The 14948-nt window shown below is 39.1% G+C and overlaps 1 protein-coding gene across 1 annotated transcript; it reads left to right on the top strand.

Annotated features, from left to right (window-relative positions):
• The first annotated feature begins 647 nt into the window (after positions 1–647).
• On the top strand, positions 648–10739 carry nup54 (nucleoporin 54). The gene is made up of 14 exons (XM_039780497.1): positions 648–777; positions 1301–1417; positions 3172–3255; positions 3415–3450; positions 4005–4091; positions 4545–4703; positions 5349–5560; positions 5655–5842; positions 5968–6164; positions 6255–6309; positions 8723–8912; positions 9064–9183; positions 9881–9991; positions 10144–10739. Exons 1-14 carry the CDS (start codon positions 735–737, stop codon positions 10270–10272), a joined length of 1728 nt encoding a protein of 575 aa, XP_039636431.1. The 5' UTR covers positions 648–734; the 3' UTR covers positions 10273–10739.
• The last annotated feature ends 4209 nt before the right edge of the window (positions 10740–14948 follow it).

The raw sequence follows: 14948 nt of genomic DNA, 5'->3' as shown, positions 1-14948 counted from the left end.
AGATATCTGAAATTAAAACAGCTAACCTGACTGATTTAAATTAACAAAAAAAGAGAGAAAAGGCAGTGTGTGTGGAGAAAAGTAACTCAACATGGGCAAAAACATTGTATTGCAATAAAAAGGAGACATTTACGCTCAATCCAAAAATGAGTAGGTAGGGGGAACCAAATGGAAATATCAAGTAGCAAAAAGCAGGCTGAGAATTGGACACAACAACCTAAACAGCACACATTATAGGAAAGTATCCAACTGTTTTCGTGATCATTGTTTTTTGTGAGGTACCATAAACTAAAGCGGCGCATGTAGACCTACTCAGGAAACATGTATCAGAGAGAAAGAAATTAAATGTTGGAAGATATTCAATGATTAGGGCTAACAGAAGCAGGAGTAAAGAACATACTGTGTGGTGAAAGTGGACAAGACAGAAAAATGCTTGGTCAGCTTCCTAATGAAAACAGGGTTCACGAGGGAAATCTGACAAACAATTATTTCTACTTGAGTTGTGAATAGCGAGTAGAGACCTAATACATCCATGGTAGAGACCAGTGGAGGGCAGCAATACGCCATAGATGCGTCTAGCCCAATGGTCTAGCCTGCCGGAAACAAGAAGAATAAGAAGAAATCTGACATACTGGACACTGTAGGAGTTAACTAACTCCAGAAGATGGCAGTAGTGCAACATTGAGGATGCAAGCTGCCGTATAAACCCAAAGAAGAAGAAGAAGACAGTCAACATGGCGTTCAGTTTTGGCGGCGCCACGAGTAATCCAGCAGCAAGTAAGTACATTTTAATTTAATTTGGGAGCATTTTTTTAGGCTGGAAATACGTCACTCATAAAGTGTCAAAATAGCGTTATGTCGGTGTGTCTACACTAACGTTACTAATACATATATGGCACGCGCACTCCTCCTGGGACCATCTAGCTACGTTAACGTTACCGGGCCAACGATAAACGTAACGCGAAATGCTTTCATGTCTGAGACTTTCAGTTAACGTTAGCTAGCTAGCTGTTTCGCCAACTGTATAATAGGTTAACTCGTTTAAATGTTAAACTAGGCTTCAATGAAACAGCGCTCGCTAGTTAACGTTCATTACTGTATGTGTACCGTTATGGTGTAGCTAGCCCTTGGCTAACGTTAGCTGTTTGAGCTAATGAATGCTCCTCACAAGTTAGCTAGTGTTTATCCGCGTAGCTAAGATAACGCTCCTTGAAAAACATGAGCTTGGAGCTTGTGGAATCCACTGCTGTACGTTAACGTCTCACCCAACACTCATAGCAATCTCTATGTTCATGTGAAGGCACGTCCGGGTTTTCATTCGGTTCATTTGGTGCCAAAACCACAGCAGCATCAACAGCAGCATTTGGCTTTGGACCAGCAGCCACCACCACCACCGCCGCCTCATCCGGATTCGGCAGTAAGTCCAGAGATCTGATTCCCGCTGAAGGGGGCACCTCCGTAACCCGCAGTAAACACAGCTGCTCGGCTGTGTTTTTGTTGGAGAGATGCCACAATGGAACTGTCCCACCTGCGTGGGATATAGATATATATATGTAGATATATACCAGTGAATCAACCAGTGAATCCTCGCCCTTGAAGCCTTTTCTCATGTGAAAAGGCTTCAAGGGCGAGGATTCACTGGTTGTTTTTTGCAAATATCCGTCCCCGACTCCGATAATGACTGAGAGACAAGATGGTAACACTTTATAATAACCATCACAAATAAATAGTAAATTAATATAAGTTAGTTAAAGTTAAGTTTATAATTATTTAACGGTTAACAATGGCATAATTAACAATGTTTATGAATTATTAATGCTTTAGTTTGCTATTTTAACAGGTTATTGTTGCACACATCACACATTTTATGATTGTTAAAGTATTTGGTAATGATTACCCAATGATTTGTAAACCTTTAAGAAATCATTTTTAAACCATCAAACATTATTTGGATGGCCATTATCAAGTTGTAATTGATGATTATAAGATTATAATACCTTGATTGTAATAAATGTAATGTAAAGCATCTATGAACATTATTTAAACAGTCAATACTTCAAGATAAAAATATTTAAAATGGGCCAAACTAATGTTACTCGCTGCTCTATAAACCACTTAATAATTGTGAACTAATTATTATAAGCATTAGTTGCAACTTGATAGTAGCCACCCAAACAATGTTTATAAAACATTATGAACCATTGACAAAGTATTTTTCTTTTCTAAATGTATAAACTAATCATTTTATATTACAATAAACTAATGATAAAACAACATCAATGATGACATTACTAATAATTACTAAACATTATAAATCATCAGTTCATTGGTTGATAACAGTAAAATAACTATTAACTGAAGTTTAACTATCAATTTCCCATTTATCAGTGATGGTTATAAAGAGTTCCCAATAATAATCCTTTATTTTCATTTCTCAGCACTGGCATACAAAGGAAATTTGTCCTCTCACATTTAACACATCCTAAACATAGCAGTGCAGCGCCCTGGCACCAACTCCAGGTTTTAGTAAGCCAGGGATCGTGTTAAAAATAAACGGGGGGGGAACCAACACAGTGGTATACAATATTAATACAGGACTTAAAGCAGTGTTGATGTAGGGCTAGTAATTTTTCACAGTTATTTAGTGTGGGTTTGGCATAATTATGTTAGTCTATAATAAGTTAAGGCGGTGGAGTAGCAGTAGCAATAGACTGTTTAATCACCTTAGATAATTACACTCAATTGGGCATCGCTGCAAAGCTTAACCAATCTTACACCTTTGTTTTGTACTAAGTTAAATGCATATTGATGTAAGCCAATTAGTGTGAAAATCAGATCTGTGGTGTGTCCCTTGTGTTTTTTTGTTTTTTTTAATGGGACATTTGTATATAATTTGTACATACTAGAGTAGATTCTGTTGACTCTGGTCACCACAAGGTGTGAATGAAATCAAAGTGAAGATGAGTTGTCCGTGGCTGATACTCAAATATATTCTTGGCCGTCATTTGGTAGTTACGGTAAATCAGAAAGACTGAATTGAATCCACAAGAGTCTCAGCTTTCCAGTCATACCATATTTGTGCAATTTGGTCGGGTCGGCCAGCCGGCCGGCCGTCAGATTCGCTAGGGTTTTTAACTGACTCCCTATCTTGTGTCTGCTTTTTCTTTGTAGCTCTTACCGCCCCTGGTTTTGGGGCAGCCACCACCACTGCTGCTGCACCAGCCACAGGATTTAGTTTTGGCTCCACCAACACTGGTAAGTTAAGTACAAATCAAAGTTTATTAGTCCTGTCTCTTTTAAGGTACCGGAAGACTGTTTTTACAATGAATAAGCCGATACGGGGTCTGACATTTTGTCATTTAACTCGTCCATGTCATTCTTTCTTTTTCCGCTGCCTGCCTCCGCTGGCTGCAGGATTTGGGGGGCTGGGAGCTGGAAACACCACGGCTGGTGGGTTTAGTTTTGGGGGGATTGGTTTAAATGCCAACCCAGCAGCAGTCAGCTTTAATGTGGGGTGCTTTGGTACAGCAACCACCACTGGCACTGTTTTCAATTTTGGTAATAGCCTGGCTAGCACAGGTAGATGACCTTTGTGATTGATTGATTAATCAGTAGTGTCTGTAAACACACATTTTCATCCATTTTCACATCTCTGTGGTGCAGTGATTTATTTTTTTTTGTCTCACATTTTGCTTTGTCTCATAAAATGTCATGCATTGTTGTTGTCATTTGCATGAGGAAACATTTTGAATTATGCAATCATCTCATTTGATTCCTGTAGATAAACAGTAGATGTTCATCCTTTCTGTAATACAGAAGAACAAAAATGGTAGATGGAAATACAATTCAGTTTTCCTTTTTATTAATTTGAAAGCTAAGTCATGATTTTTCTCTTCTGCTATATGTCAAATAGCGATTTTATTCTTTCCTCCATTTATCTGTTTCTCACCTCTCTTTGTGTCACCTTCTTTATTCCATTTGTCATGATTTTCTTTGTTTCTCAGGCACGTTTGGTGGATTTGGAACAAATACAACAACTGCCACTGCACCAGGGTCCACCTTTAGCTTTGCTACTCCCTCTAACACCACAGGTCAGTAGAGTAACTGCATTCAGTCTTAACAAGAAATATGAATGTTCCCTTCTTTTTGTTCCCATTTATGTGCAGGATGTAAAATATGTATTTTCTCAACTGAGGCAAAAATCATCAAGGGTTTTATCAGCTGTACTTAAATTAGGATGAAAATAACCAGTGTATAACCAATCGGCCTAACCAATGCAAGTGCTATTTTGAGACCAAATGCAGGGTGAGAAGTGGTTTGTTTGGTTTTAATTTTCTAAACCTTACTCCTAAAGCTGTGCTGTTGCATACTGTTGCACGCTTAGTTTTAAATCGAAAAGCTAACAAATCTCTGCCATAAGGTATCTGTCATTCCACTCTGCATAAGTCCTTATTGTCACTCATGCAGTGATTCCTCTGTAAAGATCAGAAGCATTAATGTAGATTTTCTTTCTCACGGTACATTGGCACATTCTTCTGTTTTAGGAAGCCTGTTTGGTAACACGCAGAACAAAGGCTTTGGGTTCTCCTCTGGGCTTGGCACTGGGACCACTGCTGGGACATCAGGATTTGGAACTGGATTAGGAACAACTGGCCTGGGTGGGTTTGGAGGCTTTAATATCCAGCCAACTCAGCAGCAGCCAGGTGAGACCCCGGATTTCCAAATAACAGTTTCCATGTGAAAATTAGAAGATGATGCCCTAGACAAGGCAGTCATTGAGAACATTAAAGCTCATATCTGTAATTTGTTTTTAAATAAGTAAATGACTAATTTGCCCATCTGTTTTTTGGATGATCATCATAAAATGCACAAATGAGCACATTGACCATGGTTGGAGAAATGCTATTCAGCCTGTCCTAGATGATAGTGCTAGTAGCAGTTTGCCACTGTACTGGGAACTGCAATTCACATTTTTTTTATTTTCATTTCAAAATCAAGTCTAGCAGTATCATAGATTCTTGTTAGATAGTTTTTGCAGTTGTTATTTTTTTATTAATTTTTTATTTTTCACACATAACCTTTACAACAACTCTACCAACTGTGCTGTACACCTCTTATCACTGTAGAGGGCGTAAATAAGCAGAACGTTACAGGTTTACATAATCGTCAATCCAACAGTGTGCAGCCAAAGCAGAAATACGAAACCATTAGTGTAAAAAGTTGGAAGACAAAAATAACATTAATCATTTAATCAGTAGGTTTCCCCCATGATCAAAGACATAGATATTTCAGAAAATGTAAAGAATAAGACAGTCTAAGATGTCCTTTTACCTTCTTCCTACTACCAGGAAGCTTGTTTGGCCAGCAACAGGCTCAGCCCAGCCAGCTTTACCAGCAGGTCACTGCTCTGTCAGCTCCCACCTTGTTAGGAGATGAGCGTGACTCCATCTTAGCCAAATGGAACCAATTGCAGGCTTACTGGGGCACTGGGAAGGGCTACTACAGCAACAACAACCAACCGGTTGACTTCACCCAGGAGAACCCATTCTGCAGGTTCAAGGTAACAGCTAGTCATTCATTAGAGTGGTTGAAAGTGTTTTTAGGTTTCTTTGAATTTCATCAAATGGAAGTCCTCTGTGTCTTGTATTTCCTAGGCGGTGGGGTATAGCTGCGTCCCAGTGAGTAAGGATGAGGACGGTTTCGTGGTCTTGCTTCTCAATAAAAAGGAAGCTGATGTGCGAGCTCAGCAGCAGCAGCTGGTGGAGTGCCTCCACAAGGTCCTGGGAAGCAACCAGACACTCACTGTCAATGTAGACTGCGTCAAAGCCTTGCCCAATGACCAGTACGTTTCTATAATATGTCATTAAGTAGTACTACTACTACAGACATGGTTTTCTAATTGCTTTCAAAAGGGTTTCCTCAAAAAGAAATTTGTGTTCTTACTTGTGTGTGTGTTCTGTCTCTCAGGACAGAGGTGATCATTTACGTGGTGGAACGTTCTCCCAATGGCACCTCCAAACGGATCCCCGCCACCACACTCTTCAGTTATCTAGAGCAGGCCAACATCAAGATCCAGCTCACACAGATTGGAGTGGCCATGTCTGTCACGCGCACAGAGCTGTCTCCAGCACAGCTCAAACAGCTGCTGCAAAATGCACCTGCAGGTAAATGCATGTATGTGTTGTCATCTCGCTGAATTCAACAGCTTTTTGGTATGTGATTCACTTCTGAGGTTATGTCTCTTTTTTTAATAGGAGTGGACCCTATCATTTGGGAGCAGGCCAAGGTGGACAACCCTGACCCAGAGAAGTAAGTTGGTTAAATACATGTGTTCAAAACGTCCCATAAAGGGTGGTATATGAATAATTTGGGGAGGGGGGAAAACGGTTAAAAAGACTGGAAGATCCTCCAGTCGCTGCATCTTGATTTCCCCCCATTTCACCGTACTGGGTAACACCACTTACTGAACCAGTGATTGTAAGGTGGCTCAACCAGAACTAAGACTGGATCTAGTACCCTTATAATTGTTAGGTTTTTTTGGTGGTGTCGGGTAAAGTTTCCATAATGATCTTTCAGCATATTATAATTCAAGTGGTCTGAGAGAAAACAAGACTTGGGCATCTTCTCTAAAGCTTTAGTAAATCTAGCCCGTGATGGGAGACTGGGGTCAGTCACAGGTCATTTCAGAGAGGGAGTGTACCTATTGGCTGGTATGTGCGTACATTGCCGTGTGGCAGAAAAGGGAGAGCTGCAAGACGAGGTTTCACACTACTAGGGCTGCAACAACGAATCAATAAAATTTGATTATTAAAAAAAAGTTGCCAACGAATTTCATTATTGATTCGTTGTGTCGCGCAACTATTACGCCACTCAGTCCAGGGCTCTAGAGTGCGACCAATTTGGGCGCAAATGTGGACCCATTCATAATGAGTCAGCCGTCACTCTGTGAGTAGAATACGCTTCAGTCCATCGTACTCCCCCTCTCTCCCTATATGAGCTACTGGGCTATCCGGGTCTGTTATTGAAAACAAGTGAAGGAGCTTTCTCAGCGATATATATTTTTTAAATATATCCCAGGCTATTTATTTCAGATAATTTACATGTGTTGCAGCTGTATGTTTTCAAATTGGGAAGGAAACCCTGTCTTTGCATTTTATTTTAATCACATCTGTTTTAATAAAAGAGCTTGTGAAAAGTGGCTTTGACTTAAAACTGAACAATTAGCCCACTTGGTAAAAAATATAAATTAGAGAGGTGTGTGTGTGTGTGTGTGTGTGTGTGTGTGTGTGTGTGTGTGTGTGTGTGTGTGTGTGTGTGTGTGTGTGTGTGTGTGTGTGTGTGTGTGTGTGTGTGTGTGTGTGTATATGTGTTATGTGTGTGTGTGTGTGTGTATATGTGTGTATGTGTATGTGTGTATATATATATATATGTGTGTGTGTGTGTATATATATATAATGTGTATATGTGTGTATATATATATATATATAATGTGTATATGTGTGTATATATATATATATGGTTACATGTGTATATATATAGCAAGAGACAGAGATATAAGATAATATATGAGAGATGCAAAGAGAGAGGCAGGGAGGAGGAGGGCAGATACAAGGGAAGGAAGGAACAATTATGGAGGCAGCAGGGACAGGGTCCAGAGAGTAGAGAGCATAATATAAAATGGTGGACAAGAAAAGGAACGACCGTACAGAGGCACCAGTGTGACCAAGGAGGAAGTAAGTGTGAAAAAAAGAAAAGAGGAAATGAGAGGACGTGAGACCAGAAAGAAACAAACACATGAGGCGTGGGAAAGACACAAGCAGAAAGACCAGAGAGAACACGAGAGGAAGAAGCACAGACAGAAGAGGAAGACACTAATAAGGACAGCAGGCACACAGTAAAATAGAAGACACTGAAAAGAACATGGAGAGAAACAGAGGTAAAGGACACAGGAAAAATGGACTACACTTATTTTTATTATTTTTATTTTTTTTTTACACAGCTATTAACCAACACAGCAAATATGTATTGAGATGATGTGACAAATACCACACTGAAAATAATTACCACAACCATACACACGTGAGTGGAATAGGATACATAGTATAGCACACAAACTGATTGATAAACAATCAGTGATAAAAATGGACATATGACAAATGAGCTGACAGTTCCTTACAATCACAGTTTCTGGAGGATAGATACGAATAAAAATAACGGAATAGTGCATAAACAGCAGGAAATGACATTTCACAGGGTAAAGTTTTAGTTTTAAAAAAGGGGGTGAGGCTGTAGATCCAAGAAAGCAATGGACCAAACAGCACAACAAAGGAGAAAAAAAAAAAGCTTTTTGAAAGCATAAAGAAATATGGGATATGGTATAATGTATGGACTAAGTTGGAATTTTTTGGAATGCAGGACAGAGGTATACAGAGGTTAATGAAAAGTGCAACAGGTTGTTTACAGCTGAAATTACTATTACAAAGGAAGACTTTAAAGGATAAGAGAGAGTGGAAAGGGGGGTCTTAATAAGGAATGAAATGGAGTAGGGACAAGGTAAAAGGTAACTTTGGTCATAGAGAGGAAAATGTAATATCTATTTTACTATGTATGCTATATGGAACATTTTGAGAAAGGAAACGCCGAAACATATTATATTTCTAAGATAGGGCAACTGGGTACGGATTGTTTTCAGCTTGATAGGTCTGAAAAATACAACTTGAAATCATCGGAGAAATGCTAAACATGTTAACAATAGTCCTTACTACTGTTTTTACTCACTTACAAACACAAATATGGACTTGCAGATTATTTCCAGTGATATCAGTGAACTGCAGAAGAACCAGGCAACCACTGTGGCCAAGATTGCCCAGTACAAGAGGAAGCTGATGGATCTCTCTCACAGGGTGCTGCAGGTAGCTGCCTCACTGTCCTGTCTTTGTTCAGGGATTTTGTGTTGATTAATACCATCTACATATTTCATCGAGTTTAAATGAATGCCTTCTCCTTCTTTGTTTTCCACTCCGGTATTTCTTATCATGTTTAACACTCCTATGTTCCCTGCAGGTGCTGATAAAACAGGAAATTCAAAGGAAAAGTGGTTATGCTATCCAAGTGGATGAGGAGCATCTCAGGGTGCAGCTGGACACCATTCAGTCTGAACTCAATGCCCCCACACAGTTCAAGGTAAGTCTGTCTGAACTGTAGGAGTTAGAAATACATGTTGACAGAGCTTATTTCTTCATTCACTAAGCTTACTAGACTTGAAATTAGGGTAAAATGTTTAGGGTTCACTGCATGTTTGAAATTGTATGTTACCATATTTATAGGTTTTAATTACAAGGACTTCCTAAATAAAAAGACCAGTTGGTAGTTTACTAATAAGATAAACTGTCCTACAAATGAAAAACTGTCCTACAGTATCTGTGGTATTCCTTTTGAATCCTATGGTGTAACATTGCAATCCTTATTAAGTTAAAGGTACCCTGAGTGCTGAGTACCCTGAATGTTTTGTTCCTCTCTAAAATGAATGGTTTGTTTTTCTCAAAAGTTTGAAACCTGCATTGTTTACATTCATGTTTGCTAGCAAGTGGTGGATCTTGGCGCATTACAGCCACCTGTAGCTCAGTGAAATAATGTGACACCATTGGCAGGAATGTGTATTGCATAACCCATGAGATAAACACGTGGGATCCACTCATAGGCCCCATACCGCTACTGGAGGTACAGGTTACCTTTATTCTCAAATACAATCAGAACGCAATTAAGCATAAACACAAGTTGTAATTTGGGCCTTTAAAGATCAAACCAGTAGTTGAGACAAAGTCTTAACTGAATATTTTACAGTATTTGTGTTGCATTTTTTTTTTTTTTCTTTCTCCAGGGTCGGTTGAATGAATTAATGTCCCAAATCCGCATGCAGAATCACTTTGGAGCTGTGAGATCAGAAGAACGCTACAGTGTTGATGCAGACCTTCTCAGGGAAATCAAACAAGTGAGTCGGCACATTTCCGAAATTTATCTTATCTGTGCCCTATACTTCTAGTTCCATACCTCCAAATGTACAGTCCTCTACACCGTGACAAAATATTTTTAATGATGTTGGGCATTAACTGAAACACTTTTTTTCTTATCTGTCACTTTCAGCACTTGAAACAGCAGCAGGACGGTTTAAGTCATTTGATCAGCGTCATCAAAGATGACTTGGAAGACATCAAACTCATAGAGCATGGGCTGAGTGACAGTGGACACATGAGAGGAGGCAAGCTGAGCTGAGTCTACCCTACCAGCACACACATACATAAGCTCCGACTCTCAATACCAATCCTTTGAGTCAACCTGTCCTTTTTGTCATGGTATTGGATTATTCTAGAAGCAAACATTTTCACCATTTAGGTTTGATCATAGGAGGGCCTCTGCATTTGGAGAAGGTATTCTCTTGATCACCATTTTTATCAGGACTTTGCCCCACTATCTTTACCAGCCAAACAATGACTGGTTAATCTGTGCTTTCCATACTGATATAGGGGGAGCTTAATGGAAAGACTCAACATCGTCTAATAATAGCTAGCTTTTGTTATGGTAAATCAGATTATGGATATGAGACAATGATTGTGACTGGCATGTAAACAAGTCGTGGGATTGAAAGTGTGTTGTGATTGAATACATTGTAAATACATCTTTGTATTTCTTTTTTATGCAGATGTTAAAATGTTAATAAATTTCATTTAAAATGAAACCAGTTCTTCACTACATCCCTTTCCTTGCGTACATACTGTAAGGGTAGCCTCATTTTTCAGGGTTTTCTTTGTGTATTACTGTCAACACCACCACGTTCTTGCCCGTCTAACTGCGCCTACCTGAGCAGCGTGTTGCGGAATCTTTTGTTTTCATTTTGGCGCCCATTTTACAGGTTAGAGCAGCCACACATCACATCTAACTGCTTGCGGCCTCTCTCTCTGCGGGGAGGGATGGTTGTCAACGGGCTGACTGTCCTCAGTGCATCAGTCTGTGGCGATGTCTGCAATCGACCCAACCCATACTGAAACACGGCCCGTCTTGTTTACCGTGCTTTGTAGGTGTGACTGTTTTTGCCATTTTATCACCTTTCATATCTATACAATGATATAGTCAATATACAGGTATATTCATACTCTATGTGTTTATGATAATTGTTTATATTTCAGAGACTGAAATTAATTTAACTCCGCAGTAAAAAAACAACAGGACACCCTTATACAGTATGTGGAGCCCTCTTCTGTACTTGTTTTGCAAATACAACTTATAGATGGGGAATATTCCTTAGCCTGAAAGGTTTTGTTTAGTCAGATTTTTTTTTGTTGTTGTTGTTGCTTTAATTCCTGCAAACCGTTGTTTTTGTTTTTTTGTGGAAAAGTAAAAGATGTTAGATTAAGTGCGATATGTCACTCTGTGTAGCATACGCTTCAGTCCATCGCACTCTCCCTCTCTTCCTCTGTCTCCCTATGTCTTTCTGTCTGTGTTTTTTTTTTTTTTGATAGGAAAGCTGAAGGGTCGCAGTCGAAACTCTATATATACCAACGGAGCTATCATCTTTCTCTTTTAATCAGTCTGTTGAAAAAAAGTGAAGGAGCTTTTTTCAGAGATATATAATTTTTTTTAATATATCCTAGGCTATTTCTTTCAGATAACTTTCAGTGTGTTTCAGCTGTATATTTTCAAACTGGTAAAGGAAACCCTGTCTGCATTTTATTTTAATCACAATCTGTTTTAATAAAAAAGCTTGTGAAAAGTGGCTTTGACTTAAAACTAAACATTTAGCCCACTTTGTAAAACAAATACAGAGCTATATATCGTGTATCGCCATTCAGCGTTAACAGCGACCGCAAGGAAAAATTTAGGTGCGCCTACATTTTGTGCTGGTGCACCTAAATAAAAAAGTTAGTCTGGAGCCCTGGTTGGGTTTTATTTTTACAAAAAGGCTCTGTCCACTAAAATCGAGCCCTTTTTTTTTTTTTTTTAAGATTTGTTTGAGTGAGAGAAGGTCCTGTAACCTAGTGCAGTTTTGAACAAAATTTACAAAATATTTTATCAGGTTTTTTTATGAACATACACATGACGTTTGTAAGTATACACAAAAAAGTCTGTATGCTGTCAATTATAGTTCTTACAAAAAAAGAAAATTGGAATCGGCAGGTCAGACTTAAGAATTTGGAATCTGCCAAGAAAAATGCCATTGGTGCATTTCTATCACAGCTGCATTGTTGTGGTACTAATATGGGACATCCCACGTCACCTGTGTTTACGTTCAGATGAGCTCTTTCCAACATCTCATCAAAGTAGGGCTTGAGTTGATAGGATTCATGTCCTGGATTCGGACTGGTGGCAGTGTTACTGATTAAGCAGCTTTCCAAAAGATTATATCCCCTCGTGCATTACAGTCACTGATAACCCAAGGGTCTGAATTACACACCGTTTTTCAGAGCACAGGTAGAAGTAAAGGACCCTGGGAGTAGTGACTGACTGTAGTCACTATAGTTTTGCAGAATAAGATGATACATGCAAAACATCATTCAGAATTGGTAGCTTTGGCTTTTGATACTGCTTTGTATTGACTGAGCCAAGGAGGTAATGAACTTGGTGGAGGGGTGTAGCATGGGCTAAGGGAGCAGCAACATTTTGGAGCAGATCCCAATATACAAACTATCTTCCACTTTTGTTAATGCAAGATTGGGCATTTGGCCTTGGCGGAGATCTGTGCACTCCGGGGGCCCTTAGTTGCTAATTTTTTTAATACTCAGTGGTGGGGGAAGTACTGAATCTCAGTACTTAAGTAAAAGTACAAATAACTAGAGACATATTAGTAAAAGTAGAAGTACCACAATGACAACCTTACTTAAGTAAAAGTAGAAAGTACCTCATTTTAAATGTACTTTAAGTATTAAAAGTAAAAGTACTTGCATAACGATTTATTATTTTAATGTCTATATTCTAATAATTAAAATAAAAAGAAATTAAGTTAGTTTTAGGTTAATGTAATTGTGCTTACCATCTGTGGCCCAGTTTACATTCTGACTTTACAATTCTGGTTATCTTTCATGGTGATGGTGGTGACTTTGCATTATTTACCACGGGACAGTGACTGCTGCACACGTTTATCTAGCGAGAACACACAGGCTTGGACAACAAGTACGTGGCTTCACAGCTGAGGAGGACCGGGAGTGTTTTTAAGATAAATACACGGGTTGTATATTAACCCTATGTGAACGGATGCTTCACAGATGACCGAGCAGAGTATCGGGAGCAGCGGTAGTACCGGAGCGGTAAGCGCCTGGCCAATAAATGCTATTGAAGGGCGGGTCTTTGCGTGGCGGTGCAGGATCCGCTGCTGAAGGCTTCCCTGCGGACTGCAAACGTGTGACGGTCAGGAAAACACTTTGGCGGGGGGAACTGATGAGAAAATGTAACGGAACATTTAGAAATGTAGTGGAGTAGAAAGTATAGATAATTGCTGCACAATTTAACGAAGTAAAAGTCAAAAGTATGAACTATTGATTCTACTTAAAAGTAAAGTAGGCTACAGATACGTGAAAAATGTACTTAAGTACAGTTACATTCCACCACTGATATTCATGCATACGTTTTGATGCAGGAGTTTTATCTTTTATAGACTGTTGAATGCAATATCATTACCTACTAATAGAATTGTATTCCTTCTCATCTCTCAAATTTGATCAAGCTCCATTTCAGTTTCAAAATTTCGAGTCAAATTCAAAGATAAACCATGTTGACCAGGGGTGATTCCCCCCTAATTTCACTGGATAACAATGAATATATGTATTTATTATTATAACGGATGATAAATGCAAAATATTGAACATATGGGTGCCTGGGTAGCTCACCTGGTAGAGAGAGCACCATATGCAGAGTTCGAGTCCGACCTGCGGCCATTTGCTGCATGTCTTCCCCCTCTCTCTCCCCCCTTTCCTGTCTACAGCTGTCCTGTCTATTATAGGCTAAAATGCCCCCAAAAAATATCTTTAAAAAATGAATGAAATTGAACAACAACAAAAAACTACGAAAGTCCCAGAATCAATTGATAATGAGGTGTAAACAATAAATAAATAAAAAAATAAAACTTTCCTTGACTGGGTTACAGGTGCATAGCATTGGCGATGGCGACACAGAATATTAAGCATGTTTCTTTGAACCTGTAATTGTTTGCCCTGGCTTGAGCCCCCCTAAAAAGGGTCTAAAATCACCACTTATGTTGACCACATATCCATGAATTTATTAGCAGATCCAGGTCCCCACTCCTGTCTTTACTTGTACTTAATTTAATACTAATTCTATAGAGTTTTCTTAGTCTCAGCAAACACACTTCACCGTAAAAAATATTTCACAGATTTAGCGCTGCACTTCTATAAAATTGTTAGACTCATGGTGGACAGAAAAAAAAGTCAAAGTTGATGTAAAAGAACCAGAGATATTGTCTTTTTTTTAATTTTTTTTATTCCACTTATTCTTCTTCCTTGATTATTGGGTCAGAGACTTGGGTGTGTTATGCTAGTAGCAGCTAATGTAGCCTCAAGTAGAGCTGAGGAGCAAGCTCCAGAGGTCTGGTAAGTATCCTCTTCCTAAATCCACATCTCCAGGATTTTCTTTTTTTCCATTTTCAAACTTGTCATCTTCAGCCCCAAACAACGCTGACTCAAGTGACATCACTTGAGGACATTTATCAGACTTTGCACATCTCCCTCTGGAGCCACAGAAGACTTTATACTTTAATGGATTTCATATAGGGTGAGGCTATTTGCACCCCAGTACAATTAGCAGTATGCTATTTGTACCCTGGTGCAATTAGAAGTGTATGCTATTTGCACCCCTGGTACAATTAGCAGTGTGTGCTATTTGCACCCCAGGTACAATTAGCAGTATGCTATTTGTACCCTGGTGCAATTAGAAGTGTATGC

The sequence above is a fragment of the Perca fluviatilis genome, chromosome 17 (assembly GCF_010015445.1).
Source record: "Perca fluviatilis chromosome 17, GENO_Pfluv_1.0, whole genome shotgun sequence".
In the NCBI taxonomy this organism is placed as follows: domain Eukaryota; kingdom Metazoa; phylum Chordata; class Actinopteri; order Perciformes; family Percidae; genus Perca; species Perca fluviatilis.
The sequence above is the reverse complement of the archived record's forward strand: the minus strand, read 5'-3'. Positions and strand labels throughout refer to the sequence as shown.

Coding starts and splice junctions, on each gene's coding strand:
- nup54 (XM_039780497.1), top strand. CDS start 735: ATGGCGTTCAGTTTTGGCGGCGCCACGAGTAATCCAGCAGCAA. Junction 5,561..5,654: donor ACCCATTCTGCAGGTTCAAG/GTAACAGCTAGT, acceptor TGTATTTCCTAG/GCGGTGGGGTATAGCTGCGT. Junction 6,165..6,254: donor GCTGCAAAATGCACCTGCAG/GTAAATGCATGT, acceptor TTTTTTTAATAG/GAGTGGACCCTATCATTTGG.